Source organism: Phyllobates terribilis, unplaced genomic scaffold (assembly GCF_046119375.1).
Source record: "Phyllobates terribilis strain yellow unplaced genomic scaffold, ASM4611937v1 Scaffold_3__8_contigs__length_932513732, whole genome shotgun sequence".
Classification (NCBI taxonomy): Eukaryota; Metazoa; Chordata; class Amphibia; order Anura; family Dendrobatidae; genus Phyllobates; species Phyllobates terribilis.
In genome coordinates, this window is record NW_027362763.1 from 56,416,351 (window position 1) to 56,443,981 (window position 27,631).

A 27,631-nucleotide genomic window follows, 5' to 3' on the forward strand; every position below is an offset into this window, starting at 1 on the left:
CCCGCTTTCCAGTGCGTCACATGATAACATGAAAGGTGTCATTCAAAAGTACAACTTATCCTGCAAAAAAGAAGCTCTCACATGGCTATGGGAACGGAAAAATATAAAAAGTTATGGCTTGGCTATTAGTAGGAAAAAATGAAAAAAAGAAAAGTAGCCTGGTCATGAAGGGGTTAAAATCCAAGTGTAAATTGTAACCTACACTAGCAGTCATTATATTCTGGACACAGAGTTTTTCCTATGATAAAGTTCTGCTCTGCTCTCTGCACTGCTCACTAACCAGCGCCATCTGCTGGCAGCAGACGGTTCCTAACGAAAATAAATAAGGAACTTGATACTTAGTATCAGCCGTACGCATGCGCAAGTCCAGCTTCTTACGCAAGCGGTCATAACCATGCGCACGCGCAGTGCAGTGCAGCGTGATACAATGTATCCACCGAGGAGAAGGGTGCGCAGGCGCAGTAAGGGCGGGGAAGGAAAGACGACCAGACAGTGACAGCGGCTGAGGCTGTGGCCTGGTTGTGCGCACGGGGATGAAGAGCATTGCCCGGATATAAGGGAGGGAGCCGCGCTGCCGTCACCATGGAGTTCGCGGAGCTTATCAAGACGCCCAGGGTGGACAAGGTGTTGCTTCACAGACCCTTCCACCCGACAGTGGGCGGGACCCTGTGTCTGACGGGTCACCACCTGATCCTGAGCTCCAGGCAGGACAACAGTGAGGAGCTGTGGCTGCTGCACTCCAATATCGACTCCATAGAGAAGAGGTCCAGTCATATCATCTATTGTCTATTATCTATCATTCTATTATACATCAGGCTATCCATCTTTCTGCCTGTCTCGCCTTCTCGCTTTCCGCCCGTCTGGCCGCCTTCTCGCTTTCCGCCCGTCTGGCCGCCTTCTCTCTTTCCGCCCCCGTCTGGCCGCCTTCTCTCTTTCCGCCCCCGTCTGGCCGCCTTCTCTCTTTCCGCCCCCGTCTGGCCGCCTTGTCTCGTTCCGCCCCCGTCTGGCCGCCTTGTCTCGTTCCGCCCCCGTCTGGCCGCCTTGTCTCGTTCCGCCCCCGTCTGGCCGCCTTGTCTCGTTCCGCCCCCGTCTGGCCGCCTTGTCTCGTTCCGCCCCCGTCTGGCCGCCTTGTCTCGTTCCGCCCCCGTCTGGCCGCCTTGTCTCTTTCCGCCCCCGTCTGGCCGCCTTGTCTCTTTCCGCCCCCGTCTGGCCGCCTTGTCTCGTTCCGCCCCCGTCTGGCCGCCTTGTCTCGTTCCGCCCCCGTCTGGCCGCCTTGTCTCGTTCCGCCCCCGTCTGGCCGCCTTGTCTCGTTCCGCCCCCGTCTGGCCGCCTTGTCTCGTTCCGCCCCCGTCTGGCCGCCTTGTCTCGTTCCGCCCCCGTCTGGCCGCCTTGTCTCGTTCTGGTCCAGTCTATAGTACTGTACATACATATTTTATATTTGGTAATAAGGAGAAACTTCATCCTTATTTTCCAGTCATTCCAGAAAACAAACACTATCCAATCATGATAGTCCCGAGCAGGTCACTCCGCACTATCACGTCCATATACCCACATGTGACCTATATACCCCTCTTAATTGCTTCCTCCAGTATATAGAGGATATGATTGCTGTTGGCAGCTCGTCAGCCCCGTCTGAGATAAGTTTACCTTTCTCTTAAAGGGAAACACCAGTTCCCTAATGAATTATGTCTGTAAATGCTCTGCAGGACTGGAATATGGTCAGATCGTACGTATACTTCCATGTTGGACATCTGGGGTTGGTATGTACAGGCCAGGGACTGGTACTACATACTTTATCCACTACCACCCCCATCATTTTGGATCCACTGACGTCTGCTGGTTTTCCTCTGTGTCGGTGACTGATATAGTAAAGCTGATCGTTTTTTTTTTTTTATTCTTTCTTGTTCTCAGGTTTATTGGGTCTTCCGGGACCATAACTGTAAAATGTAAGGACCTGCGTATAATCCAGCTGGAGATCACGGGCATGGACGAGAGCCTGAACGTCGCCAGCTCCATAGAGGTGAGTCCTCCCTCATCATTGCATCAATCATCGTTTTAATGGATGATAATTATTAATATCAAGCTAGCAGCAAATGGTGATTTCAAAATCATTTACAAAAATACCCAGTTATAATTGGAGATACAGCAGGGGTATTCCAGATAATAAAACAGCTTTTAATCAAATAAATATTAAAAAATAGTGTTAAAATGACAATAGGAGACACAAATGGTATTTTCACAGGCAGGGGTGGATTAAGAGGGCCCGGGCAGTTTGGAAGGCATGGGCCCCCCATCATGTCACATAATCTCCTTTGATGGGTCATGTGATGGGTCATGTGATGTGTCATGTGATGGGTCATGTGATGGGTCATGTGAGTAACACACAGGTGCTCTAGTTCACATCTGTAGATGGAAAACGACATTTTTTTTCCCTTATGTACAGCACTGTACATAGCGCTACATAAAATAGAGCAGAGTGATCAGCCTATGGGGGCTCTTATACATGTAAACCATAACAACAAAAAAAAACTTAAAAAAAAATCTCTATTTAGTTTAAAAACCCCATATATAAATGCAAACTCTATGCACAGAAAAACAGTGACATAAAGTAAGAGCAGAAATGAGGGGAGATAGGGAGTCGTTTTGGCCTTCACAATTCCCTTCCTGACAGTGGAGGTTGCCGCCCTAACTTGAAACAATATGGCGCCCGCAGTCACTGCTCTGTGCATAGTGAGCAGCGGCTATAACTGCGTCCCTGCACTGATTGAAAGCTGGATCTAAGGCCTCTTTCACACGTCTGTGTTTCCAGTACATGTGGTGACAGTTTCCACACGTACTGGAGACACTGGCACACACAGACCCATTCAAATGAATGGGTCTGTGCACGTCAGTGTGTTTCCACAGACTGTGTGTCCATGTGCTCCACACGCTGACATGTCCTTTTTTTTTTTTTGTGGATGCATGGTCCGCAAAACATCCCACACGGATGACATCCGTGTGACACGTACCGGCGCCTGGTAACCAGCGCTACAGTTAGCACTGTTCCCAAGCGCTGATTGTCCCTGCGATCAGCACCAGCAGGGACAATGATGTGGGTAGTAGTGTCAGCTCTCGCAATGTCCCTGTGTAAAAATAAGAATAAAATAATAAAATCCATATACTCACCTGTCCGGAGATGTCACCCGCTGCAATCCTCTGACCGCTGATGCCGGGGAGAATGAGCCGCTTCGGAGCTGCGCTCAGTGAGTGACTCGCTGGAGCAGCTCATTCTGCCCGGCTCCTCAACGTCAGCGGTCGGAGGATTACAGGGGGGGACGTCTCCGGACAGGTGAGTATAAGGATTTTATTTTATTCTTATTTTTACACAGGGACATTGCGAGAGCAGTGTTCAGCACCCGGCGCTTGGGAACAGCACTAACTGTACACAGATTCCCAGGCGCCGGTCCGTGTGATCCTGATGTGGCGCACGGACACACGGATATTTCCGGTACCGTGTGAATCCTGCCTAATGCTGAGCGCTAGGATGTGGTTACAGCCATAAAGCCATGCTATGGCGGAAAGCCTGAGGCAACTGAGGGGAATAAAGTATAATTACTGCTGGCAGCGGGACTGTCAGTGCACTGGTCACATCGCTTCAGAACGCTATTAACGGCATATCTGCATGTGAAATAGTGACAATGGTATAAACACACAGAAGCAGAATTTGCAGCAGTGCTCTGTATCTAAGGGCAATTGGCCATTATTGTTATGGATAAAATGTGGGTGATGGGAGTGTGATTGAACTACATAGGGCGAATGCCCCTGCACACTCTGCCCTCCACTTTGGCATTTTGCTTGCATCATATATTTATAAACCACATAAACAGATCCCAGTTAATTAAATGTAATATTTTACTGGGCTGCCAGCAGAAATTCCTCTATTACCCATCTCAAATGAAAGGGGTGATCCAGGCTAAGAGGAGAAGTCTGCGGTCACACTGAGACTGAAAACATTACATCTATTTAACTGTGATCTCTTCATGTGCTATACAAATACATGATACAAGCTAATTCCCAAAGTGGAGGGCACATTGTGAGGGGCATCTGCCCCATGTAGTTCAATCACACTCCCATCCCTCCACAAGTTGTAGTAATTACAATGGCCCCCAGCTCCCTGCCTTTACTTACAGAGCACACTCCCCGTCTGCCACATAGATACTTTACACTCCTTGCGCACACAGGAAGCAGACGGTGATGTGCAGAGGACTGAGAGACCACGCAGGCAGGCACAGCTTCTCCAGTCTTCAGGAGCGACGCCATTAGATGCTCCTCTCCGGCAGAGAGATGGTAGGTGTGACTTAAACAGACGCGCCCGGCGCCCACGCTCTGTATGCTGGGTACGTCCTGCCAGACGTCATTCAGCAGGGCGGACCCAGCTTTATTTAAACAAGCTGCGGCTGCGGTGGCCGCTGTGCAGATTATAATGGGGGCAATTACTCTTTGGACAATGGGCCCTCGTGAGTGGCCGGGCCCCGGGCAGTAGCCCAGATTGCCCTCATTATAATCCGCCTATGTTCACAGGGTAGTAATGGTGACTGCATGTAAGGACAGTGACCAAAATCTCCTGCTAAAAAGAAAGGGTAATTCAGAATATACTGATTACTGTGATGACCATTGTCCGTGCTCAGCGTCCAGATGACTTGATTTAGAAAGATAGGCTTTTCTCAGATATAGTATTACATGAAGGACATGTCTTATGGTATTTAAAACAAATGAACTACCAATAATAGAGGACGCCTAGAATGAATAATAATCCTGGGAAAAAGAGCATATAGTATATAATGGAACGTCCTCCTCTCTCTTCAGGCCTTATCCACGCTGGACTCCATCACGCTGATGTATCCTTTCTTCTACCGTCCGATGTTCGAGGTGACCGAGGACGGCTGGAGCTCTTTCCGTCCTCAGCAGGAGTTCGAGCTCCTCACTTTAGAGGTGAGCTTTCCTCTCTCCTTGATTTCTCGTGTTTGTTACATTGTATCAGCCTGGAATCCTCATGTTTAGACTGGATACAAAAGGACGAACCCTCCGCTGTGAGAAGTATCAGGTCTGTACTTGGTTTCCTGCTTCTGTGTGTAAATTACTTGTTCCCGTTCAGTGACTGCTAACAGATACAGTGGGGGAAATAAGTATTTGATCCCTTGCTGTTTTTGTAAGTTTGCCCACTGATAAAGACATGAAAAGTCTATAATTTTAAGGGTAGGTTAATTTTAACATTGAGAGATAGAATATCCAAAAAAAAAAAAAAAAAATCCAAGAAAATCATATTGTATAAATTAGATAAATTTATTGGCATTTTGCAATGAGAAATAAGTATTTGATCCCTCTGGCAAACAACACTTAATACTTGGTGGCAAAACCCTTGTTGGCAGCATTGCAGTCAGACGTTGTTTGTAGTTGATGATGAGGGTTGTGCACATGTCAGGAGGAATTTTGGTCCACTCTTCTTTGCAGATCATCTCTAAATTATTAAGATTTTGAGGCTCTTGCTTGATAACTCGGAGTTTCATCTCCCTCCATAAGTTTTCTATGGGATTAAGGTCTGGAGACTGGCTAGGCCACTCCATGACCTTACTGTGCTTCTCTTTGAGCCACTCCTTTGTTGCCTTGGCTGTATGTTTTGGGTCATTGTCTTGCTGGAAGACCCAGCCATGACCCATTTCCAATGCTCTTACTGAGGGAAGGAGGTTGTTGGCCAAAATCTTGTGATACATGACCCCATCCATCTTCCCTTCAGTATGGAGCAGTCGTCTTTGCAGAAAAGCACCCCCAAAGTTTAATGTTTCCCCCACCATGCTTCACGGTTGGGACGATGTTCTTAGGTTTGTACTCCTATTTCTTCTTCCTCCAATCACAGCGAGTTGAGTTAATACCAAAGAGCTCAATTTTTGTCTCATCTGACCACAGTATCTTCTCCCAATAACTCACAGAATCATCCAGGTGTTCACTGGTAAACTTCAGACGGGTTTGCACATGTGCCTTCTTGAGCAGGGGGACCTTGCGGGCACTGCAGGATTTTAATCCTTTAAGATGTAATTTGTCACCAATGGTTCTCTTGGTGACTGTGGTCCAAGCTGCTGGAGATCATAAACAAGTCCCCCCCCCATTTAGTTTTAGGCTGATCTATCACCTTGCTCATGATCAAGGATACCCCCACGAGGTGAGATTTTTGCATGGTGCCCCAGATTGATGTCGATTGACAGTCATTTTGTATTTCTTCCATTTTCTTACTATTGCACCAACAGTTGTCTCTTTCTCACCCAGCGTCTTACTTATGGTCTTGTAGCCCATTCCAGCTTTGTGCAGGTCTATGATCTTGTCCCTGACATCATTAGAAACCTCTTTGGTCTTGCCCATGTTGTAGAGGATTGAGTCTGTGGACAGGAGTCTTTTATACAGGTGACTATGTAAGACATCTGTCTTTAATGTAGGTAAGGGGTTGATTAGGAGCATCTAACTGGTCTGTAGGAGCCAGAACTCATAATGGTTTGTAGGGGATCAAATACTTATTTCTCACTGCAAAATGCAAATAAATTTATCTAATTTTATACAATATGATTTTCTTGATTTTTTGGGGGGGGTATTTTATCTCTAAATGTTAAAATTAACCTACCCATAAATTATAGACTGTTCATGTCTTTGTCAGTGGGCAAACTTACAAAAACAGCAAGGGATCAAATACTTATTTCCCCCACTGTACATTGAAAATGGTGACACATGGAAAATTCAGCAACTTCTTAACTTTGTTTTTCAAAGACACAAAAATTAAAAGGGGGTTTGGTTTCTGACGCCAGGGACCCCCGTCAGCCGACTAGTAACAGCTACCACAGTAGCAGGATGTGGACAGTGTATGGAGCCAGCACAGCGCCTTACAGTGGCTGTGATTGGGTACTGCACCTCAGCTCCTGTTGATGTCAATGGGAGCTGATCTGCAGTGCCTGAGAACAGTATACGGAGTTGCAATATTTTGGCCCATCACACCATGTACATCTGGTCTCCGGGAGCTGAGCCCACTCCATACACGTCGGGTCCCGGCTGTGTTACACAGCCAGCACCTGTCTCTTAACGGCAGTGTTCGGAACAGTTTAACCACTTAAATGCCACCGTCAATCTCGGACAGCGGCATTTAGGCGGAGCGATCACATTCTGGCACCCGTAGCTTTCGTCCAGCCTTCTATATAATCAAATGGTGCTGAGCTGATGGCTTACCATGGTAGTTTGGGGCTCACTGACCCCCATTGCTGCCATCTTCGTACTCCTATGAAGCTGGGCTTCATAGCACATCATCATTTCCTTTTCTGTACACTGCAACACTGACGTTGTGACTCTCCCCCAAAAAAACACAATAAAAAGTTATTCAAACATTACATGTACCAATAAAAAAAAAAAAAAAAGTCAGTTCGACATGCAAAAAACAAGTCCTCACACAGGTCTATCGATGGAAAAATAAAGCTACTGATATAATAAAGTGATGACACAATCCACTGTTTCTTTTTCTTTTTACAAAGTTTTTTTTTTTTTTCTTCCTTAAATCACTAAAATAAAAAAAAAATGTTTGTATCGCCGTAATCGTACTGACCCTTAGAGTCATTTTGTCCAGTCATTTTTACCGTACAATGGACAACGAAACCCAAAAACAATGTTGCCGTGTTTATTTTTCACTGCACTTACATTTTATTTCTTTTTCAGTAGATCATATGATAAATTGAATCGTGTCATTCACAACTATAACTCGTCCTGTAAAAAAAAAAAAAATGAGCCCTAATATGGCTATGCAGGTGGAAAACCAAAAATGTTTGCCTTATGGAAGGTGAAAAAGGGAATGCAAGAAGATAGAAACATTACTCAGACATCTCCTCTGGTCTTCAGTGCCTGTGACCGCTTTACTGCTGGTGTTAGTAGCTTAAAAAGACCTCGTATAAACATAGCATTAGGCAGATGTTGAAAAAATGATGCAGAATAAGAAGCTTTCATACATAGGAGTGTTAATAGTTTATTTTTATCAATTACCAAAATGCAAAGTAAATGAACAAAAGAGAAATCTAAATCCAATCAGTATCTGGTGACTGCCCGTCGCCTCCATCACCGGTATCTGGTGACTGCCCGTCGCCTCCATCACCGGTATCTGGTGACTGCCCGTCGCCTCCATCACCGGTATCTGGTGACCGCCCGTCGCCTCCATCACCGGTATCTGGTGACCTCCCGTCGCCTCCATCACCCGTATCTGGTGACCGCCCGTCGCCTCCATCACCCGTATCTGGTGACCGCCCGTCGCTTCCATCACTTGCACACAGGATATGAAGGAACTCGGCAGGAGGTTGTTCCAAACATCTTGGAGAACTGACCCCAGATCTTCTCTGTATGAGGCTTGTGCGGATCCTTCTGTCTCTTCATGTGATCCCAGACAGACTGGATGATGGGAGATCAGGGCTCTGTGGGGCCGGATCATCACTTCCAAGACTTCTTCTTTATCATCACCCATTTCCAGATTCTCCGCCGCTCGTGTTGGAATCTTTGGTCCGGTCACTCTGCGCTCGATGCACAATGCATGAGGACTAAAGATTCCAATGCGAATCACATTGGGTGATCAGAAGATGCTGTGACCACCGGACTTGTGGTGCTGACTAGCGAAGAGACTAGAGAGGTGAGTGGAGGATGAATATAATAATTGATTTATTTTTTTACGTATTAAATTTATTATCCCCTGGGGTCTGGAGAGTTCCCAGAACGTAATAAAGGAAACTGAATATCCCAGGAAAAGAACACGTGGCAACAGGCTGATTGGAATTCTGCCTGATCAGTTCATTTCTAGTCACAATTCTTCCATGAAGATGACTTCTGGCCAGGCTTCCCCAAACAGTAGATGGGTGTAGCTGGTCCCATTGGTTGCTGCCAGTCCTGAGTTGATGGCACTGCTGGACATCTTCCTATTTGGAAGGGAAGTAACATGATGTGTCTTTTATCTGCTGCACTAAGTTTCTTGGGCCGACCACTTTGTTTACGGTCCTCAGCGTTGCCCGTTTCTTGGTGTCCTCAATGCTGAGAAATCCAGGCAGATACTTATCCATTATGTTATACCATCAGGGAGGCGTCTGATTGGCTCCAAATTGATTCTGCAGTCACAACAACTCCAAAAATCCAGCCAGTGTCATAAAGAATGAGGAGTCCTGGAAGTGATGATCCGGTCCCCACAGATCTCTGATCTGACATCATCCCATCTGTCTGGGATCACATGAAGAGACAGAAGGATCTGCACAAGGCTCATACACAGAAGATCTGGGGTCAGTTCTCCGAGATGTTTGGAACAACCTCCTGCCGAGATCCTTCAAAAACTGAGTACAAGAGACGAGAAGAAGTGATGAAGACAACAAACTGATACTCACTATTCTGCTCTGCTGGGGTTCTGGCGTCTCTTGTGCTGCGCTCAGGAGATTAGAGGCATAAAGGAAATGATGGAAGGAAACGAAGAAAATGCAGACGTCGGCGATATACAGGCTGACACCACAAGAGTGACAGTCCTGACTGTAGGAGCTTACAGTCTTTAAGGTCTAAAGGGACCTACAAAGAATAAATAGCCACTCAGAAATGTATTTAATTTATTCCGAACATACAATGACATCATAAAAAGCGAAATTTAAAAATGGGAAGAATCATAGAAAGGAAAATGGTAAACGTATCCTATGTATGGGTATAAAATACATGGTGGAAACATACTCCATAGCAAATAAAGTGTCTATTGCACAATCAATCTATGAATGGAGCGATAATAAATCTATGTATAGTATTTTATACCGCAATGAGATAAAGTGCAAGCAGTCAGATGTAGCTGTGGAATGCAACATACCAAGTATCAGAAGAGGAGGTGACCACAGACCCAGAACTCTGATCTACGTTTCGCCTTTAGCTTTCTCAAGGAGGTCAATGTATTTTTTACCCATACATATATTATTCACCATTTTACTCTGTATGATTCTCCCCATTTTTAATATCGCTTTTTGTATGTTCTGAATAAATTGAATCATAGTAAAAAAAAAAACAATTCTGAGTGACTATTTATACTTTGTAGGTTCTTCCAATGACCAGTCACTTTTTAATTGATCTGTTTTTTTTGTAGCTATGGTATAAAGGCAGCAGATTACACCCCTGTCTGTGTATTGGCACTTGCAATTGTTTTATAGCGGGGTTACACATTTCACATCCAGGTCTCCAGGAAAGATAAACCATTGGATATTTCCCAAAAACCAGATATAACTGATAAATCCCCAGAGCCTTAACCAATCTGATGGAGGCGCACCTGTCCTATTAATGCTGGGATGTCCTGTATATGTAGGACCATGAGGGGGCGGCTTCTGTTAATTTACCGGATTTCTTTCCCTTCTCTCTCATTCATCCGTCAGACTGAAGATTGGAGACTGAGTGAAGTGAACCAAGACTTTTCCGTCTGTCCGTCCTATCCCTCAGTTGTCATTATACCGAAGTCCATTGACGATGAGTCTCTTCGTAAGGTGGCGGCGTTCCGGCAGGGGGGAAGATTCCCGGTGCTCAGCTATTATCACAGAAAGAATGGGATGGTGAGTACAGCAGTCTGTGTCATCCCTACTGGTAATGATGAGTCCGGGGGATGAACTAACACTCCATCTATGTAACTGCATAAATAATTCTTGCACCGATCAAAGCTTACAATGTGTCAGTTACTTTTGGCATATTATCATTGTCATTAACCCAAGAGTTACTGATCTTGCGTTACATCCTGTATTATACTCCAGAGCTGCACTCACTGTTCTGCTGGTGCAGTCACTGTGTACATACATTACATTACTGATCCTGAGTTACATCCTATATTATACCCCAGAGCTGCACTCACTATTCTGCTGGTGCAGTCACTGTGTACATACATTACATTACTGATCCTGAGTTACATCCTGTATTATACCCCAGAGCTGCACTCACTATTCTGCTGGTGCACTCACTGTGTACATACATTACATTACTGATCCTGAGTTACATCCTGTATTATACTCCAGAGCTGCACTCACTATTCTGCTGGTGCAGTCACTGTGTACATACATTACATTACATTACTAATCCTGAGTTACATCCTGTATTATACCCCAGAGCTGCACTCTCTATTCTGCTGGTACAGTCACTGTGTACATACATTACATTACTAATCCTGAGTTACATCCTATATTATACTCCAGAGCTGCAATCACTATTCTGCTGGTGGAGTCACTGTGTACATACATTACATTACTGATCCTGAGTTACATCCTGTATTATACCCCAGAGCTGCACTCACTATTCTGCTGGTGCAGTCACTGTGTACATACATTACATTACTGATCCTGTACTGATCCTGAGTTACATCCTGTATTATACCCCAGAGCTGCACTCACTATTCTGCTGGTGCAGTCACTGTGTACATACATTACATTACTGATCCTGAGTTACATCCTGTATTATACTCCAGAGCTGCACTCACTATTCTGCTGGTGCAGTCACTGTGTACATACATTACATTACTGATCCTGAGTTACATCCTGTATTATACTCCAGAGCTGCACTCACTATTCTGCTGGTGCAGTCACTGTGTACATACATTACTGATCCTGAGTTACATCCTGTATTATACCCCAGAGCTGCACTCACTATTCTGCTGGTGCAGTCACTGTGTACATACATTACATTACTGATCCTGAGTTACATCTTGTATTATACTCCAGAGCTGCACTCACTATTCTGCTGGTGCAGTCACTGTGTACATACATTACATTACTGATCCTGAGTTACATCCTGTATTATACTCCAGAGCTGCACTCACTATTCTGCTGGTGCAGTCACTATGTACATATATTACATTACTGATCCTGAGTTACATCTTGTATTATACTCCAGAGCTGCACTCACGATTCTGCTGGTACAGTCACTGTGTACATACATTACATTACTGATCCTGAGTTACATCTTGTATTATACTCCAGAGCTGCACTCACTATTCTGCTGGTGCAGTCACTGTGTACATACATTACATTACTGATCCTGAGTTACATCTTGTATTATACTCCAGAGCTGCACTCACTATTCTGCTGGTGCAGTCACTGTGTACATACATTACATTACTGATCCTGAGTTACATCTTGTATTATACTCCAGAGCTGCACTCACTATTCTGCTGGTGCAGTCACTGTGTACATACATTACATTACTGATCCTGTACTGATCCTGAGTTACATCCTGTATTATACTCCAGAGCTGCACTCACTATTCTGCTGGTGCAGTCACTGTGTACATACATTACATTACTGATCCTGTACTGATCCTGAGTTACATCCTGTATTATACTCCAGAGCTGCACTCACGATTCTGCTGGTAGTCCCAATCCTTTCTCAGGGTGACAGGGGGTGTCCACTATCTGTGGTGGGCTCCTGTACTTGTCAGCATGTGGGCACGTTCCTCTTACATTATGAGCAGATCTCTTCAGGTTTCAGTTGTGCATCAATCACCTGTCAATCAGTGACATCTTTGTACTTGCACCGTCCATTGGGAGGAGGACACGAGAATGTGACACCTCATCTGTGTGACAGGATGAGAGTTACCTAGTGGAAGGATCAGGGTCCCCATCAGCACAGAGTATTTCAGGAGAGGAGAGTACTGATCATTTGGGCACTCACAGATTAAAAAATTACATAGCAGATGAAGCAGCGTCACCAGCAGAACAGAGTATTTCAGCTGAGGAGTATTTTGATTTTGTGTAAGTATTGACCTATGTTGGTGAGGGCTAGGACTGTGTGATATTATTGGTGGAAAGGTCCTTCAGCAGTACAGAGTATTTCAGCAGAGAAGTGTAGGGGCCAATAATATGCGAGGACTGGGCTGCATGTGACAGGAGCGGTATTATGATGTGAGAAAGGGAAGTAACAGCATCCTCCATCAGTGCATAGCGGGAGGAGCAGGGTACCCAGCAGCACAGAGTATTTCAGGAGGAGACTGTAATCTGTCATGTAAGGATGGGGCTGCAAGTAACTGGAGCAGTGTCATGATATGAGAAGTGGAAGAATTGGGGTCTTTCAGCAGCACAGAGTATTTCAGGATAAGCGTGTGCTGTTCTTGTAGATCAGTGACCTGTCCTGTTATGTGTGAGGATGGGGTAGAGTTCTGGCATGAGGGCGTGATCCTTTGCTGGCACTCATCCCTGGCTGTGCACGTGGGGCTTCTGACGTTCCCATGACAGTTCTTCAGGACTCTCCATCACTTTTGATGTGTTCTACGATTTGGGTGATGGAGAAGCTTCTATATTTTAGTTCGGTGCTGTAATTGTAATCTGTATATGTATATACTGGCACATGCAGGTAGATATGTGACCCCCCCCCCCCCCCAGCCTTCTGACAAGTGCAGCCATTCCCTCCCCCGCAGCTGTTGTCAGCCAGACTCATTGTAATGCATTGATTGTGGAGTGAACTCTCCCCGCACCACAAATCAGATCATCAATCACTGCTCCCGCCCGCACCGCTCCCGCCCGCACCGCTCCCGCCCGCACCACACCCGCCTGCACCGCTCCCTCGGCTCTGCTGCACCGCAGCCATTTTCTGCTGTCTCCCTCACTAGATAATGGCCGGACCCTCATTTCTGGGTGGCCGGCCGCTCCATGTGGAGGAGGCTAAATCTTTTCTTGGTGGATTGAGGTGATACATTTCTTTTACTAATTTATTACAGAATTTTACCTCTTCCTGGGAAATTTTGGGGTGACGGCCATCTGCCCCTCTGCTGTATATTGGCCGTCACTCAGCTGTTCTGGGATCAGAAATCCCTAAAAAACCCAGGCAGAATGGTGCTTATACTCTAGTCACATCCAGAGCTGCATGTCAAACCCCTCTGGTGGTATAGCAAGTGTTCTACATAGAGAATAATACCGCACCGTTAACCCCTTCCTGCTCTGGCCAATTTTGTTTTTTGTGTTTTCCTCTGAAAGGCGGGAAGAAATTTCCAGTTGGGATCAAATGAGGAACAAAGCGGTTCTTTTGGGTTTAGGTTTTGCGATGTTCATTGTGCTGTAGAAATGACCGGGCGACTTATATATATACACACTGCTCAAAAAAATAAAGGGAACACTTAAACAACACAATGTAAGTCCAAGTCCATCACACTTCTGTGAAATCTACCTGTCCAGTTATGAAGCAACACTGATTGTGAATCAATGTCTCCTGCTGTTGTGCAAATGGAACAGACAACTGGTAGAAATAATCGGCAAATAGCAAGATACCCCCTATAAAGGAGCGGTTCTGCAGGTGGTGACCACAGACCATTTCTCTGTTCTCATCCTTTTTGGCTGTTGTTTTGGTCACTTTTTCATTTTGCCATTGCTCTCACCCCTCGAGGTACAGTAGATGAGGCGGTGTCTACAGTACAACCCACAGAAGTTGCTCAGGTAGTGCAGCTCATCCAGGATGGCACATCAAAGCGAGCTGTGGCAAGAAGGTTTGCTGTGTCTGTCAGAACAGTGTCCAGAGCATGGAGCAGATACCAGGAGACGTGGAGGGGCCATAGGAGGGCAACAACCCAGCAGCAGGACCATTACCTCTGCCTTTGTGCAAGGAGAACAGGAGGAGCACTGCCAGAGCCCTGCAAAATGACCTCCAGCAGGCCACAAATGTGCATGTGTCTGCACAAACGGTTAGAAACAGACTCCATGAGGGTGGTATGAGGGCCCGACGTACACAGATGGGGGTTGTGCTCACAGCCCAACACCGTGCAGGACGCTTGGCATTTTCCACAGAACACCAGGATTGGCAAAGTCGCCACTGGCGCCCTGTGCTCTTCACAGATGAAAGCAGGTTCACACTGAGCACATGTGACAGACGTGACAGAGTCTGGAGACGCCGTGGAGAGCGATCTGCTGCCTGCAACATCCTTCAGCATGACCGGTTTGGCAGTGGGTCAGTAATGGTGTGGGGTGGCATTTCTTTGGAGGGCCGCACAGCCCCCCATGTGCTCACCAGAGGTAGCCTGACTGCCATTAGGTACCGAGATGAGGTCCTCAGACCCCTTGTGAGACCATATGCTGGTGCGGTTGGCCCTGGGTTCCTCCTAATGCAGGACAATGCCAGACCTCATGTGGCTGGAGTGTGTCAGCAGTTCCTGCAAGATGAAGGCATTGAAGCTATGGACTGGCCGCCCGTTCCCAGACCTGAATCCGATTGAGCACATCTGGGACATCATGTCTCGCTCCATCCACCAACGTCACGTTGCACCACAGACTGTCCAGGAGTTGGCGGATGCTTTAGTCCAGGTCTGGGAGGAGATCCCACAGGAGACCATCCGCAACCTCATCAGGAGCATGCCCAGGCATTGTAGGGAGGTCATACAGGCACGTGGAGGCCACACACAATACTCAGCCTCATCAGGAGCATGCCCAGGCGTTGTAGGGAGGTCATACAGGCACGTGGAGGCCACACACAATACTCAGCCTCATCAGGAGCATGCCCAGGCGTTGTAGGGAGGTCATACAGGCACGTGGAGGCCACACACAATACTCAGCCTCATCAGGAGCATGCCCAGGCATTGTAGGGAGGTCATACAGGCACGTGGAGGCCACACACAATACTCAGCCTCATCAGGAGCATGCCCAGGCGTTGTAGGGAGGTCATACAGGCACGTGGAGGCCACACACAATACTCAGCCTCATCAGGAGCATGCCCAGGCGTTGTAGGGAGGTCATACAGGCACGTGGAGGCCACACACAATACTCAGCCTCATTCTGACTTGTTTTTAGGACATTACATCAAACTTGGATCAGCCTGTAGTGTGTTTTTCCACTTTAATTTTGGGGGTGACTCCAAATCCAGGCCTCCATTGGTTAATAAATGTGATTTCCATTGATGATTGTTGTGTGATTTTGTTGTCAGCACATTCAACTTTGTACAGAACAAAGTATTCAATGAGAAGATTTCATTCATTCTGATCTAGGATGTGTTATCTGAGAGTTCCCTTTATTTTTTTGAGCAGTGTGTATATGAAAAAAAGTACCGGTGTGTGTGTGTGTGTGTGTATGTATGTATGTATGTATGTATATATATGTATGTGTATATATATATATATATATATATATATATATATATATATATATACCGGTACTTTTTTTCCTTTCCAGTTTACTCGATTTACATTTGTTAAAAAGATGCATGATATAAAGTTTTTATATACGTTTTGTTTTTTGCTATAAATATATATAAAGTATATTGTTTTATACTTTTATTTATTTTTTGTAAAGTTTTTGAAATCTTTAGTGTTGTTGGGCACTCGAACTTGCAATCGTTTGATGACTTCTGCAGTATACCATAGCTTTGAAGTATATTGTGTAATTACTGAACATTGCAGACATGGGGGAGAGTGGGGGTTGCAGGATTTCTGTAGGTGCTCTGGCTGCCATGAGAACCTGTTGCAGAGGGGAATGCGGGGGGGGGCGACGGGTTTTGGAAATTACTGCCCTCCCCCTGGCCCCCCCCTAATTTCGTAAACTGAATATGTCAGCAGGTTTTTGCTATGTAATCTGAGAGTAGCATAATGTAGAGGCAGAGACCCTGATTCCAGCGATGTATCACTTATTAGGCTGCTTGGTGTAGTTTTGATAAAATCCCTGTTTTCTCTGCTGCTGATCTAGCAGAACTCGGAATGCTGAGCTGCCCACACCACTGATTGGCAGCTTTCAGCCTAGTGTACACAGAAAGCAGCCAATCAGTGAGTGGGGGGCGGAGTTAGAGAGCAAGTTGACTCGCAGGTACAAGAGACCTAGTCCTGCATCTCCTGATGATAAAACACTGATTATATCCAGACTACAGCAATCAGCCTAGTAAGTGATAAATCGCTGGAATCGGGGTCTTTGTTTTTACAGTATACTGCTTTCATTTTAGGTGGCAAAAATCTGGTGACAAATTCCTTTTAAATTCCCCTGCCCCGATTAACAGCGGCATCTAAGAAGTTCTTCTGTAGAGAGTGGAGCTGGCTCTGATCGCAGCGGTTGCTCTCGGGTGACTGCTATATTTAGTATGTTCACACTATATGTGGCGCTTGGGGGGTTAATATACTTAGACAGTGCATTATGGGATCTTGGTTTCATCGTAAACACAGCTTTGGATGGGATTGGAGTAAAAGTGTTCGATGTACTGTCTTACAGACAGGCTGCTCGTGCTCCGGTTGTAAGCTCTGCAGGTCAGGATTCTGTGTCCTGTGTTGTAGGTGATGATGCGCAGCAGTCAGCCGCTCACCAGCACCAATGGCCGGCGCTGTAAGGAGGACGAGAAGCTCATCAACGCCACGTTACGACCTGGAAAACGAGGATACATCATAGACACCCGCTCGCTGAACGTGGCCCAGCAGGCGAGGGCCAGGGGAGGAGGCTTTGAGCCGGAGGCGTACTACCCGCAGTGGAGGAGGATCCACAAGGCCATCGAACGGTAACGGGATGGGATCTGATACTGGAGACAGTGCTAGGGTGACATTATAGGAGCAGTATCGTCACCCAGCGGGACCACACAGAGGCACAGAGGAGTTATCATGGGGGCACTCATCACATTGAAGAGTACTGTTAGCAGCTTGAATGGCTGATAACAGGGAACAATAAACTGACCTCTTTTTCCTTCCCATCTTTTTTTCGTTCTTCCTTCCAACCGCCATAACTTTTATTATTTTTCCGTCCACATCGACCCAGTATTTTCTATTGGTCAGTACAGTTATGGTGATGCGTTTATGTAGATATTTTTTTTTTTTTTTTTACCTTTTCTACTTAAAAGAAAAAAAAAAGTGTTGGCTTCAGTCACCCTGTTTGAGAGACCTAACTTTTTTTTTTTTGTAGTAGTAGTACATCAGTGTATTGTATCATTACCAGTCTGATATAAAGCTCAAACACATGATGGGCTTTATAGGTGTAGGACACGGGAAGGGGAGAGGGGGGTCTTCAGTGGGTTCCCAACTGCTTTGACTATCCATCAAATTTTGTCTTGGAGTAATAGGAGTAGGGGGGATATGGGTGTCTTAGGTGGCACCCTGCCCAACAGTCCTGACCTCCTTAATGCCGTTGTCATGAGCTCCTTAATGCCATCTAAGAGCTTTTAACTGTTCGTGGTGAGCTCTGATCGCAGCAGTTACTCTCGGGTGCCGGCTGTAGATCACAGCTGACATTGAGCTGTTTGGAGACGTCTCGGCTCTCTGGGCATAATTAATGCTCCCATCGCCAAGGGGTTGGTTAATAGTCTTCATTTAAAAAAAAAAAAAAGCCTTTCGTTTTGTGTCTACAGCTCCCATGCAGATTATGGAAACCTCTGAAACGGATGAAAGTTAAAACGGTCTTTGTTGCCCGTAGCGACCAATGATACAGCAGATTCCATAGCAAATTCAAATTTGAAAAATGAAAGCTGCACTGTGATTAGTTGCTATGGGCAACAACGACCGTTTTTCTTCAAAAGAGTTCCATGAATCCGTTCCCTTGTGTCTCCATTGTAACTGACTCGCCTGTTCGGACCTGTGAGCCGCAACCCGCCACCTTTACATGACCTATGACTTGCCGTAGCACAACCATGACGGTGACTGTTCTAGGTGATATGAATAAAAAAAGATAATAAAATAAGTCCTAATAGATATTGTATTTAACAGTTTTGGGATGCATGTTAAGAGAAAACTATAACATTAAAAAAATAAGATATTCTGCCAATCATACACAAAGCCTTGACCAGAACCAGTGTGTGTAATAAAAAAAAAATATATATATATATATATATATATATATATATATATATATATATATATATATATATATATATATATATATATATATATATATATATATATATATATATATATATTATTATTTATTTATTTAGTTTTTTTTTATTTATTTATTTTTTTTTTTTCTAATTGCGTTGAAACCAGAAATTTGCATGAAAAGATATACATTTTGGATGCATATCACCCACACGCCGTAATTTGCAACCTTTTTATTTTTCTCCATCACTCTACTCATTTTTTTTAGTGGGTGGAGCTTAGCTAAACCAGGCGTGGCCATTTACAGCTCGACAAATTTACCACAATTTACTCCAGATATTGGTGTAAATTATTGTGCAGATCTTTGCCAGCCCGACTCTGCGTATTTCTAGCACCCGCACTTTATTCCTTATTTATTAGGTGTGCAGATTGCCTCCTCTAGTTGGCGCCGGCGCACCACTGATTCTCTAACAGATTTTCTTGTTTTTCTGTGCATTTCCTTTCCAGTGTTCTACCCCATAGAAATAAAGACGTAAACCTTCCCTACAACTAAATGGGCGTGTCCAACAGGACTTCTCTGGGGGTGTGGCCTTGTTTTGATTGGCCAGCATCAGAGGAGAAAAGGTGAGCCCCCACAGAGCACTTCTATGGTAGACCCCCAGTTGGCTGAAGGGAAGATTTGCATCACTTTTACCAGGAAGCGTAGCTTTGGAACGCAGGGGCACAGAAAAGAAAGGAAAACTGTTCCAGAATCAGTGCAGTTTCGGCAATTGGAGGAGGTACTTGGCTTAAATAATACTAAAAAAAAAATCCAGTGACCGGTTCGATTTTAACTCTTTATTTTATCTGGGTTGACCGCATGTGAAGGGGATTCATGAACTAAGCTTTCTCCACATGTGTCTGATGTCGGCTACAATACACAGCCGGCATCTGTCTCTAACACCCATGGCCGGAGCTCTGTTCCAGCCATTAACCATTTAAATGACATCACAGCCGGTGAGTTACTATAGCAGCTGGGTCCTGCCTGTAATATACTGCGGTACTATGGTACTGTAGTATATTTATGAGAAAAAAAGACTATCTGCTATGGCAGCGTACATAAAAATCTGATCTATTAAAATATGAAATTAATTGACGCCATCGGTAAATGCCGAAAAGAGCAAAAAAAAAAAATCAAAAAGCTAGAATTTTTTTTTTTTTTTTTCTTTGTAACCACACATCCTTGATAAAAAATACAATAAATGATCAAAATGTTAGAGGTTATCCAAAATTGTATTAATGAAAATGTTAGCTTGCCATGCAAAAAGGCAAGACCTCACACAACTGCACTGATGGAAAAGTAAAAAGTTACAGGTCTCAGAAAAGGGTGACACAGATTTTTTTTTTTCACCACTTAAATGATCCAAAAAAATAGTTTTTGCTGTAATCATACTGAGCTGGAGACTTGTGCTACCAGGTCATTTTTACCATACAATGAACGCCATAAAAACAGAACAAATTAAAAAAAAAAAAAAAAAAAGCAATGTTGGCATTTCATATTTTTCACGATTTTACCCCACTTGGAATACTTTTAGTGTTGTTCAGTACATTATATGATAAATTGAATGGTGCCATTAAAAGCACCTTGTTCTGTAAGAAAAACGAACCCTGACATTGCTCTGTGGATGGAAAAATTAAAAAATTCTGCCTTTCTGGGGGGGGAGGGGGCGCCCTATAGCGGAAAAACTGCCCAGTCCTGAAGAAGTTTAAGGAATTAAAGAATTGGTATTAGGGGATGGATCCCTATCCTCATCAATAGTTGCCTCCAAACTGGGGATGGGGATCTGGATCCACACTGATCTTGATTAAAAAAAAAACAACTAACAACTTTTTTTTTTTCCCCCTTGGATATGTAGGTTTAACATTCTGCAGGAGAGTCTGATAAAACTGGTGGAGGCCTGTAATGACCAGTCCCACAACATGGACCGCTGGCTGAGCAAACTGGAGGCCTCCAACTGGCTGAGCCACATCAAGGAGATCCTGACCACCGCCTGCCTCGCAGCCCAGTGCATCGACCGGTGAGCACCATGTAGGATCTGCCCCCGGCTGATTGTCCCACGACGTCAGCGTCACCACTTTGTCTAGTGGCCACTTGACTCTTCCATTGCTTACTCTCTATGGAAGGGGATATCAACTAACCTTTCCGTGGACATAACACTACTCAGACAACACAGGGTGAAGGTAAAACAGTTTCACAATAATTTATTGAACCACCAATAACATAGAACAGTCCTAGTAAAAATACACAGGATGGTGGAAAAGACAGTGTCTCACCCTTCCACTGGCTCGCTGAGATTAGGTCAGCTGCAACTTCGGAGCATCCAGGGCCAATTGCACCCCGCTTTTGGCCGGCACCCACAGAGAGGAGGTAGTGGCAAGCTTAGGAAGCTGACCAACGTGAATTCTTCAAAACGTCTTTTTGAGAGTTCAGTAATGGTCAATGGACCAGATCTGTATTCTTCCAGCTGGGGCTGTGGTTCCTTTAGCTGGCATCCTGTAGAGTCTCTCCGTAGAAGGATAGAGGTCCCTTTTTATACCCACATCTATCATCCACAGGTCAGGGAGAAGGTGGGAGGAGGTCATCTCTCATTGTTCGAGTATTCACTCAATCTGCATAGTTTGTCCTTCAGTGTTTGCTGGTCAACAAGCAGCATGGACTGATACAATGGGTAATCAACATATTAGCAAACATCAATTGTTCAATTACCCTGTGTCCCTGTCTTCCAAGATTAGCAGCACAATAAACTGTAGGAGCTGATAGGTAAACAGCAGCCATTCAGCAATTCACAAACATCAATTCAATCTACAACAAGAGTCAACGTTCAGACTCGTATGAAAAATAGCTCATGTCCCTGGGCCTACTTAATATACGTCTGGCAGAATTAAAAATAAATGCTGTGTCACAGGGGTTAATGCGTATTCTTATCACATAGGGAGGGGGCATCCGTCTTGGTGCACGGATCGGAGGGCATGGATTCCACGTTACAAGTGACCTCGCTGGCGCAAATCATTCTGGAGCCCAAGTGCAGAAGCATCCGGGGGTTTGAGGCTCTGGTGGAGAAGGAGTGGCTGCAAGTGAGTATGTGTCCATTACACAATGGGCAACACAATCATAGGTTCAAGACACCTGAGAGGACCAAAAAAAAAAGTGTTTGCAAATGTTACAAAATGTATAAAACTTTGAATGACAAAAAACATATTTGATATCACCATGTGTATAAAAGTCCAGTCTATGAAAATATTAACCTATTCAACTCATACAGTAAAAAATTATTTATATATATATATATATATATATATATATATATATATATATATATATATATATATATATATATATATATATATATATATAAATAAATATAATTTTTTTTTTTTTGAGGGGGGGGGGTTGCCGCTCCACCACAAAAAAATGCATTAAGAAGCAATTAATTTTATTATGTAATAATAAAGGCCCCGATTTTAATCTGGAAGTTTACACCTGAATTCTGGTGTTAAACTTCTTTGAAATTTTGCAAAACCTTTGAGCAACTTGAAATTGCGGCAAAATTTTGCAACTTCATGACAACTTTTTGAATTGTGGATGAAGCTTAGATAGGACATAGCCCGCCCCACAAAATCATCATAATTTACACCACAAAAGTAACGTAAATTATGCCCAAAAAATGGACGACAGCCCCGGACTATGGTAAAATGATTAGTGTCATTCACAACTAGAACTCGTCCCACAAACAAAACAAGCCCTGATACGGCTGTAACGACGGAAAAATATAAAAGTTATGGCTCTTGAGAGAAGGTGAGGGAAAAAAAATAGTAAAAACAAAAATTGTTTGCTGCACGAAGGGGTTAATATGATTTAAAAACGAATAAAGCCAGCAAAAAAAAAATAGCAAAATTGTATAAATTGCACAATAATTTCAATGTGACGCCATAAAGTGTAATTTCTGCGGCTTGAAACCACCCTCCTCGTTATTGTTGTGAAAATGGAAAAAAGAAACTGGGTCCGGTTCACCTTTGCATTTCCACCAGTATTTTGGTGTTGACACCTCTCTATTATTGATTTGTGACAGATTTATCAAATGATTTGACTGTTCAGAGTGCAGACAGATTTAGCATGGAGTCCAATGGGAACTGTGTACTTATCTAAGCGGTGAGCTCCCCCTAGTGGAGGCTGCCAGACTTGTATCATATATTTTCATGGCTGTGTGCAGACTAGCAGGGGATCTGGAGCTTTGCATCAGAAAAACAGATCTCTATTAAAATATTTTAGAGAATTTAGGACCTGTTCAGACTATTGGTTGACTGTTTAGATGCCGTAAACACTTCATCACCCCCGCGCTCCCCAATTCCTGCAGATACGGGTGTGTTTGGCATCACGGCAAATGCAGACTGAAATCTGTTCTGTTCCCAGGCCGGTCATCCATTTCAGCACCGCTGTGCTCAGTCCGCCTACTCCAACAGCAAGCAGCGGTGGGAGGCCCCGACGTTCCTGCTGTTCCTGGACTGCGTGTGGCAGATCCTGCGCCAGTTCCCCTGCTCCTTTGAGTTTAATGAACGGTTCCTGGTCACGCTGTTCGAGCACGCCTACGCCTCTCAGTTCGGCACCTTCATGGGCAACAATGAGTTTGAGAGGTTAGTGCGGTGCCACCCTTTGGGTACGGGGGGCACCACCCTGCTAGCATTAATAGAGGGTCCCCCTGGTTGGTCATCGTTGGTCTCTTTTTCTGACAATTACCCCCCATTATTTGCAGTTGCCATATAGCATAGACCTTACTGGAGGAAAGTGAGTGCCTCCAATATGGCCGCCCCCTGGCGGAAGAGATCATAGGAGTGAATGTACGTGTCACTGGCTGTATCGCTCATATCATCCCTGCAGGAATAAGTTGAAGCTGAGGCAGAAGACGCTGTCCCTCTGGTCCTGGGTGAACCAACCCAACGAACTTCACAAATTCACCAACCCTTTATATGAAGCCAATGGACTGGTCATCTGGCCCTCCGTGGCCCCCCAGAGTCTGCTGCTGTGGGAAGGTGGGTCTGTCATCTGCTCCTGTGCTCTGCGTGTTTGGCCATCATGTACTGCTCTGTCCTCCATATACCCGTCATCTCCTGTCCGCTCTCTATCCTCCATATACCCGTCATCTCCTGTCCGCTCTCTATCCTCCATATACTGTCATCTCCTGTCCGCTCTCTATCCTCCATATACTGTCATCTCCTGTCCCCTCTCTATCCTCCATATACCCGTCATCTCCTGTCCGCTCTCTATCCTCCATATACCCGTCATCTCCTGTCTGCTCTCTATCCTCCATATACCCGTCATCTCCTGTCCGCTCTCTATCCTCCATATACCCGTCATGTCCTGTCTGCTCTCTATCCTCCATATACCCGTCATCTCCTGTCCGCTCTCTATCCTCCATATACCCGTCATCTCCTGTCCGCTCTCTATCCTCCATATACCCGTCATCTCCTGTCCGCTCTCTATCCTCCATATACCCATCATCTCCTGTCCGCTCTCTATCCTCCATATACCCGTCATCTCCTGTCCGCTCTCTATCCTCCATATACCCGTCATCTCCTGTCCGCTCTCCGTCCTCTATATACCGTCATCTCCTGTCCGCTCTCCGTCCTCTATATACCGTCATCTCCTGTCCGCTCTCCATCCTTCATCAGTTTTAACGCTTTGCTTCAATCCTCAGGGGTCTTCCTGCGCTGGAACAGATCTTCTAAGTTCCTGGAGGACGCCTACGAGGAGATGATCCACATCATAGAATACAACAAGGACTTACAGGTCCGAGTCAATGCATTGAGGAGGCAGCTGGCCGAGCTGGAGACAGAAGATGGGATGCTGGAGACCCCTTAATGTGACCACCCTTCCACCCTCTCACAACTGTGCATCGTTCCCCCTCCCCCGCCCCGGACTGGGCTACATGTTTACACTATCTGTCGTGCATGCACTACAATTTTCTCTGGTGCAATCCATATATAACTCTCGTGACTGGGGACCAAGGAGCGTGCAACATGGGAGCCAAATTTAACCCTTCACGGGGATTCCTGGGCTAAGCACTCTGTGTCATGGCTAGTAGATCCCAGTGAGATCCATAACATTCTGCCTCGGGCCACCGTTTGGTGGTATGGGACCGCCGCTGCCATACCAGACCCTCCTGCATGTATTGGGATTTGTAGACCCAATAGGTCCCTAATCTGTCCTCTAAAGGGATCACCTGGCTTCATGCAACCTTCTGATTTGCTTTTCCTGTTTTCACGATCTCTGCTTGCTGTCAGTCAGTGGAAGCATTTACATAGCAGTGCCGCACTGGGTATAGTCTATCCTCACGGTATTTGTGTCACTTCTATACCGTAAATGAGATTTGCTTCCATTCACTGACCGCAATTAGAGATCTACCCAGCGCTGCACATCGTCAAATTTTCAGCCGATAGATGAATCTGTTTCCGTTCACTGACCGCAATTATAGATCTTGAAAATGGTAAGGAAATGAAGAAGCGGCGCGTGTTAAAAAGTTTCAGCACTTAACTAAACTTTTTACTTTGTTCCTTGCTTGGCAGTGAATCTACCACCAGGTGGCACCATGAGATTATTCTAGCACTTTTAGTCGCTGCCCCCCAATCCTTACCTAAAATTGTGAATTTTTGCACTAAAGTTTGAGCTCATGCGCTCGCCGGTTCTCATTGTTTTCTGTATGTGTAAGTGTGAAGTGTACTGCGGTCTGCACACAGGAGGCGACTGTACTGTACCTTTAAGAGGTCGTCTCCCACGCAGTGTGATTCTCCTGTGTAAAGTGAGATTGAAACTTCATGTGATCTGGCATTAAAAGACGACTACATTCCTGATTGGATGTGTTTTGTTGTTTTTTTTTTTTTTTATGTGCAGCTCCTGGGTTGTACATGTAGGGGGCGCTGTGGCCTCAGTGCATGTGACTTATGCTATGCATGTTATTCCCCCAGACATGGGGGCGGCTGTCACATGACAGGATGCTGAGAAACTGCTGCATCAGCACTGACAGCGCCGGATCTGCTGTGCGGTAATGTGTAAGGGCAATGCAAGAGGAGAGGAAAGGCCGGCTGCTCACACATGTATACGACCAGCTTAAAGGGGTTGTCTATAGGAGGTGATCACTTATTTTTACTGGATAAACCAGTTTCACACGTCCGAGTACAGACTGCGATATTTGACCCGGTCGCCAGGTCTCCTGACCCAGATGTAATGGCGTCGCAGGCATATAGTGATTTGGTTGAGTTCGGGGTAGGAGGCTTACGGTCCACAAATGTGAAACTGGCCCTTTAAATAACTGTAGGCTCGTCCAGACAAAAGCTACTCCTTCTTCTCCTGCTATACACATGCACATTCAGTCAGTCCAGACGTACATAGAAAGAAGCCGCTACCGGACACTTCTGTGCCCTCCAGACAGCAGATAATGTCCCTGACGACACAAGGATGGGGCAGGTGATTGGGCAATTATTCCCATTCCTTATCCCAACAGGATATCAACATGCCAGAAGCTTTTGTCTTCCAGGAAGATAAGCTGCATCCGGAAGTGTCTATGTGAAGAGGACTGGTAGCGGCTTATTCCCCAATCCATTTGCCCCTTATGTCTAAGGGGGGTCAGATAAGCCAATAAGTGGAGTAATCCACCTGATAAGTAGCGTCCCCATATTGCTGCGGAGTGACCACCTCTGTAGGAATCGTATCGGTGGTCATTTTGATTCTTACAGCTGTAGAAACCCAGGGCACTTCTGGGAGAAGGTGCTGAAGTGGGATCCAGTCCCATAAATCAATGGAAATGAACTTGGCGCTCAGGTGAGATGAATCGGTGACATTTATTAGATGATGGCTGTCAGCAATCCAGGATTTGTAAAACGTTTCAGTCCAGACACTGGACCTTCATCAGAAGAACTGCATGAACCCCAGCTCAGGAGCGAGTGTGCGGTATCCTCCGCAATGACTGATAAAGAGGCCACATTTTGATTTCAAGTTGCCTGTGGGCTTTTTTTTTTTTTATTGCTAACGGGAATTTCTCTTGAATATTGAGTAATGTTACTTCATCATTTTGCAATTGACTTGGCATGATAACAATTATTGCTCGTCAATGTCCTCCAGTTCTACGAGGTCAGGATTTGGCAAGACTTCCTAATATTTGGTTTCCGAAATCTAGATATTGACACAGAATAACGTGATTTTCCCAAACCACTTCCCACACATACACTATATGGACAACAGCATGTATTTATCTTTGCCCCCCCCCCCCCCCCCCCCCTATATATCAATATAACCTCCTGGAGCTTTTTTAAACCCCCCCCCCCCCCATCCTACACCCTTTCTACAAGATTTTGGAGGCGTCTGTGGGAATTTTTGCCCATTTGTGAGGTCAAACCCTGATGTTGGGGGGGAGGCCGGGCTCACAATCTCCTTTATAGATGTTGTATGGGGCTGTGGTCCGGGCTCTGTGCGGCCGCTCATGTTCTCCCTCTCCATGTCTGTATGAAGCTTGTGCACTGGGCACAGACATGGGGAACAGAAAAGGGCGAATCCCAAACTGTTCCCACAAAGTTGAAGCTACAATTATCCACAATGTCTTGTCCTGAAGCGTTAAGATTTCCCATCACTGGAATTAAGGGCCCAATGCCGACCCCTGATAATAGCCCATAACATTCAAATAAAAATGGAATCCTGCACTCTTTGCATGATTTTATTCAGATTCTAGTAGTGTGTACTGCTAAAAATAATGTTTCGGTCAAGTCGACCTTCTTCAGATTGTACACTAGTGATCTATATACACGTATGTGGAGT

At 45.2% G+C, this 27,631-nt stretch overlaps 1 protein-coding gene across 1 annotated transcript; it reads left to right on the forward strand.

The window, feature by feature from the left end:
- Window positions 1-418: 418 nt before the first annotated feature.
- Window positions 419-25,674, forward strand: MTMR9 (myotubularin related protein 9). The gene is made up of 10 exons (XM_073673889.1): window positions 419-764; window positions 1,912-2,020; window positions 4,846-4,971; window positions 10,434-10,607; window positions 17,269-17,486; window positions 20,685-20,846; window positions 21,762-21,903; window positions 23,240-23,460; window positions 23,705-23,856; window positions 24,522-25,674. The coding sequence occupies exons 1-10, from the start codon at window positions 583-585 to the stop codon at window positions 24,683-24,685; spliced, it is 1,650 nt and encodes a 549-aa protein (XP_073529990.1). The 5' UTR covers window positions 419-582; the 3' UTR covers window positions 24,686-25,674.
- The last annotated feature ends 1,957 nt before the right edge of the window (window positions 25,675-27,631 follow it).

Coding starts and splice junctions, on each gene's coding strand:
- MTMR9 (XM_073673889.1), top strand. CDS start 583: ATGGAGTTCGCGGAGCTTATCAAGACGCCCAGGGTGGACAAGGTGTTG. Junction 765..1,911: donor ATCGACTCCATAGAGAAGAG/GTCCAGTCATAT, acceptor TCTTGTTCTCAG/GTTTATTGGGTCTTCCGGGA. Junction 21,904..23,239: donor TGGAGAAGGAGTGGCTGCAA/GTGAGTATGTGT, acceptor TTCTGTTCCCAG/GCCGGTCATCCATTTCAGCA.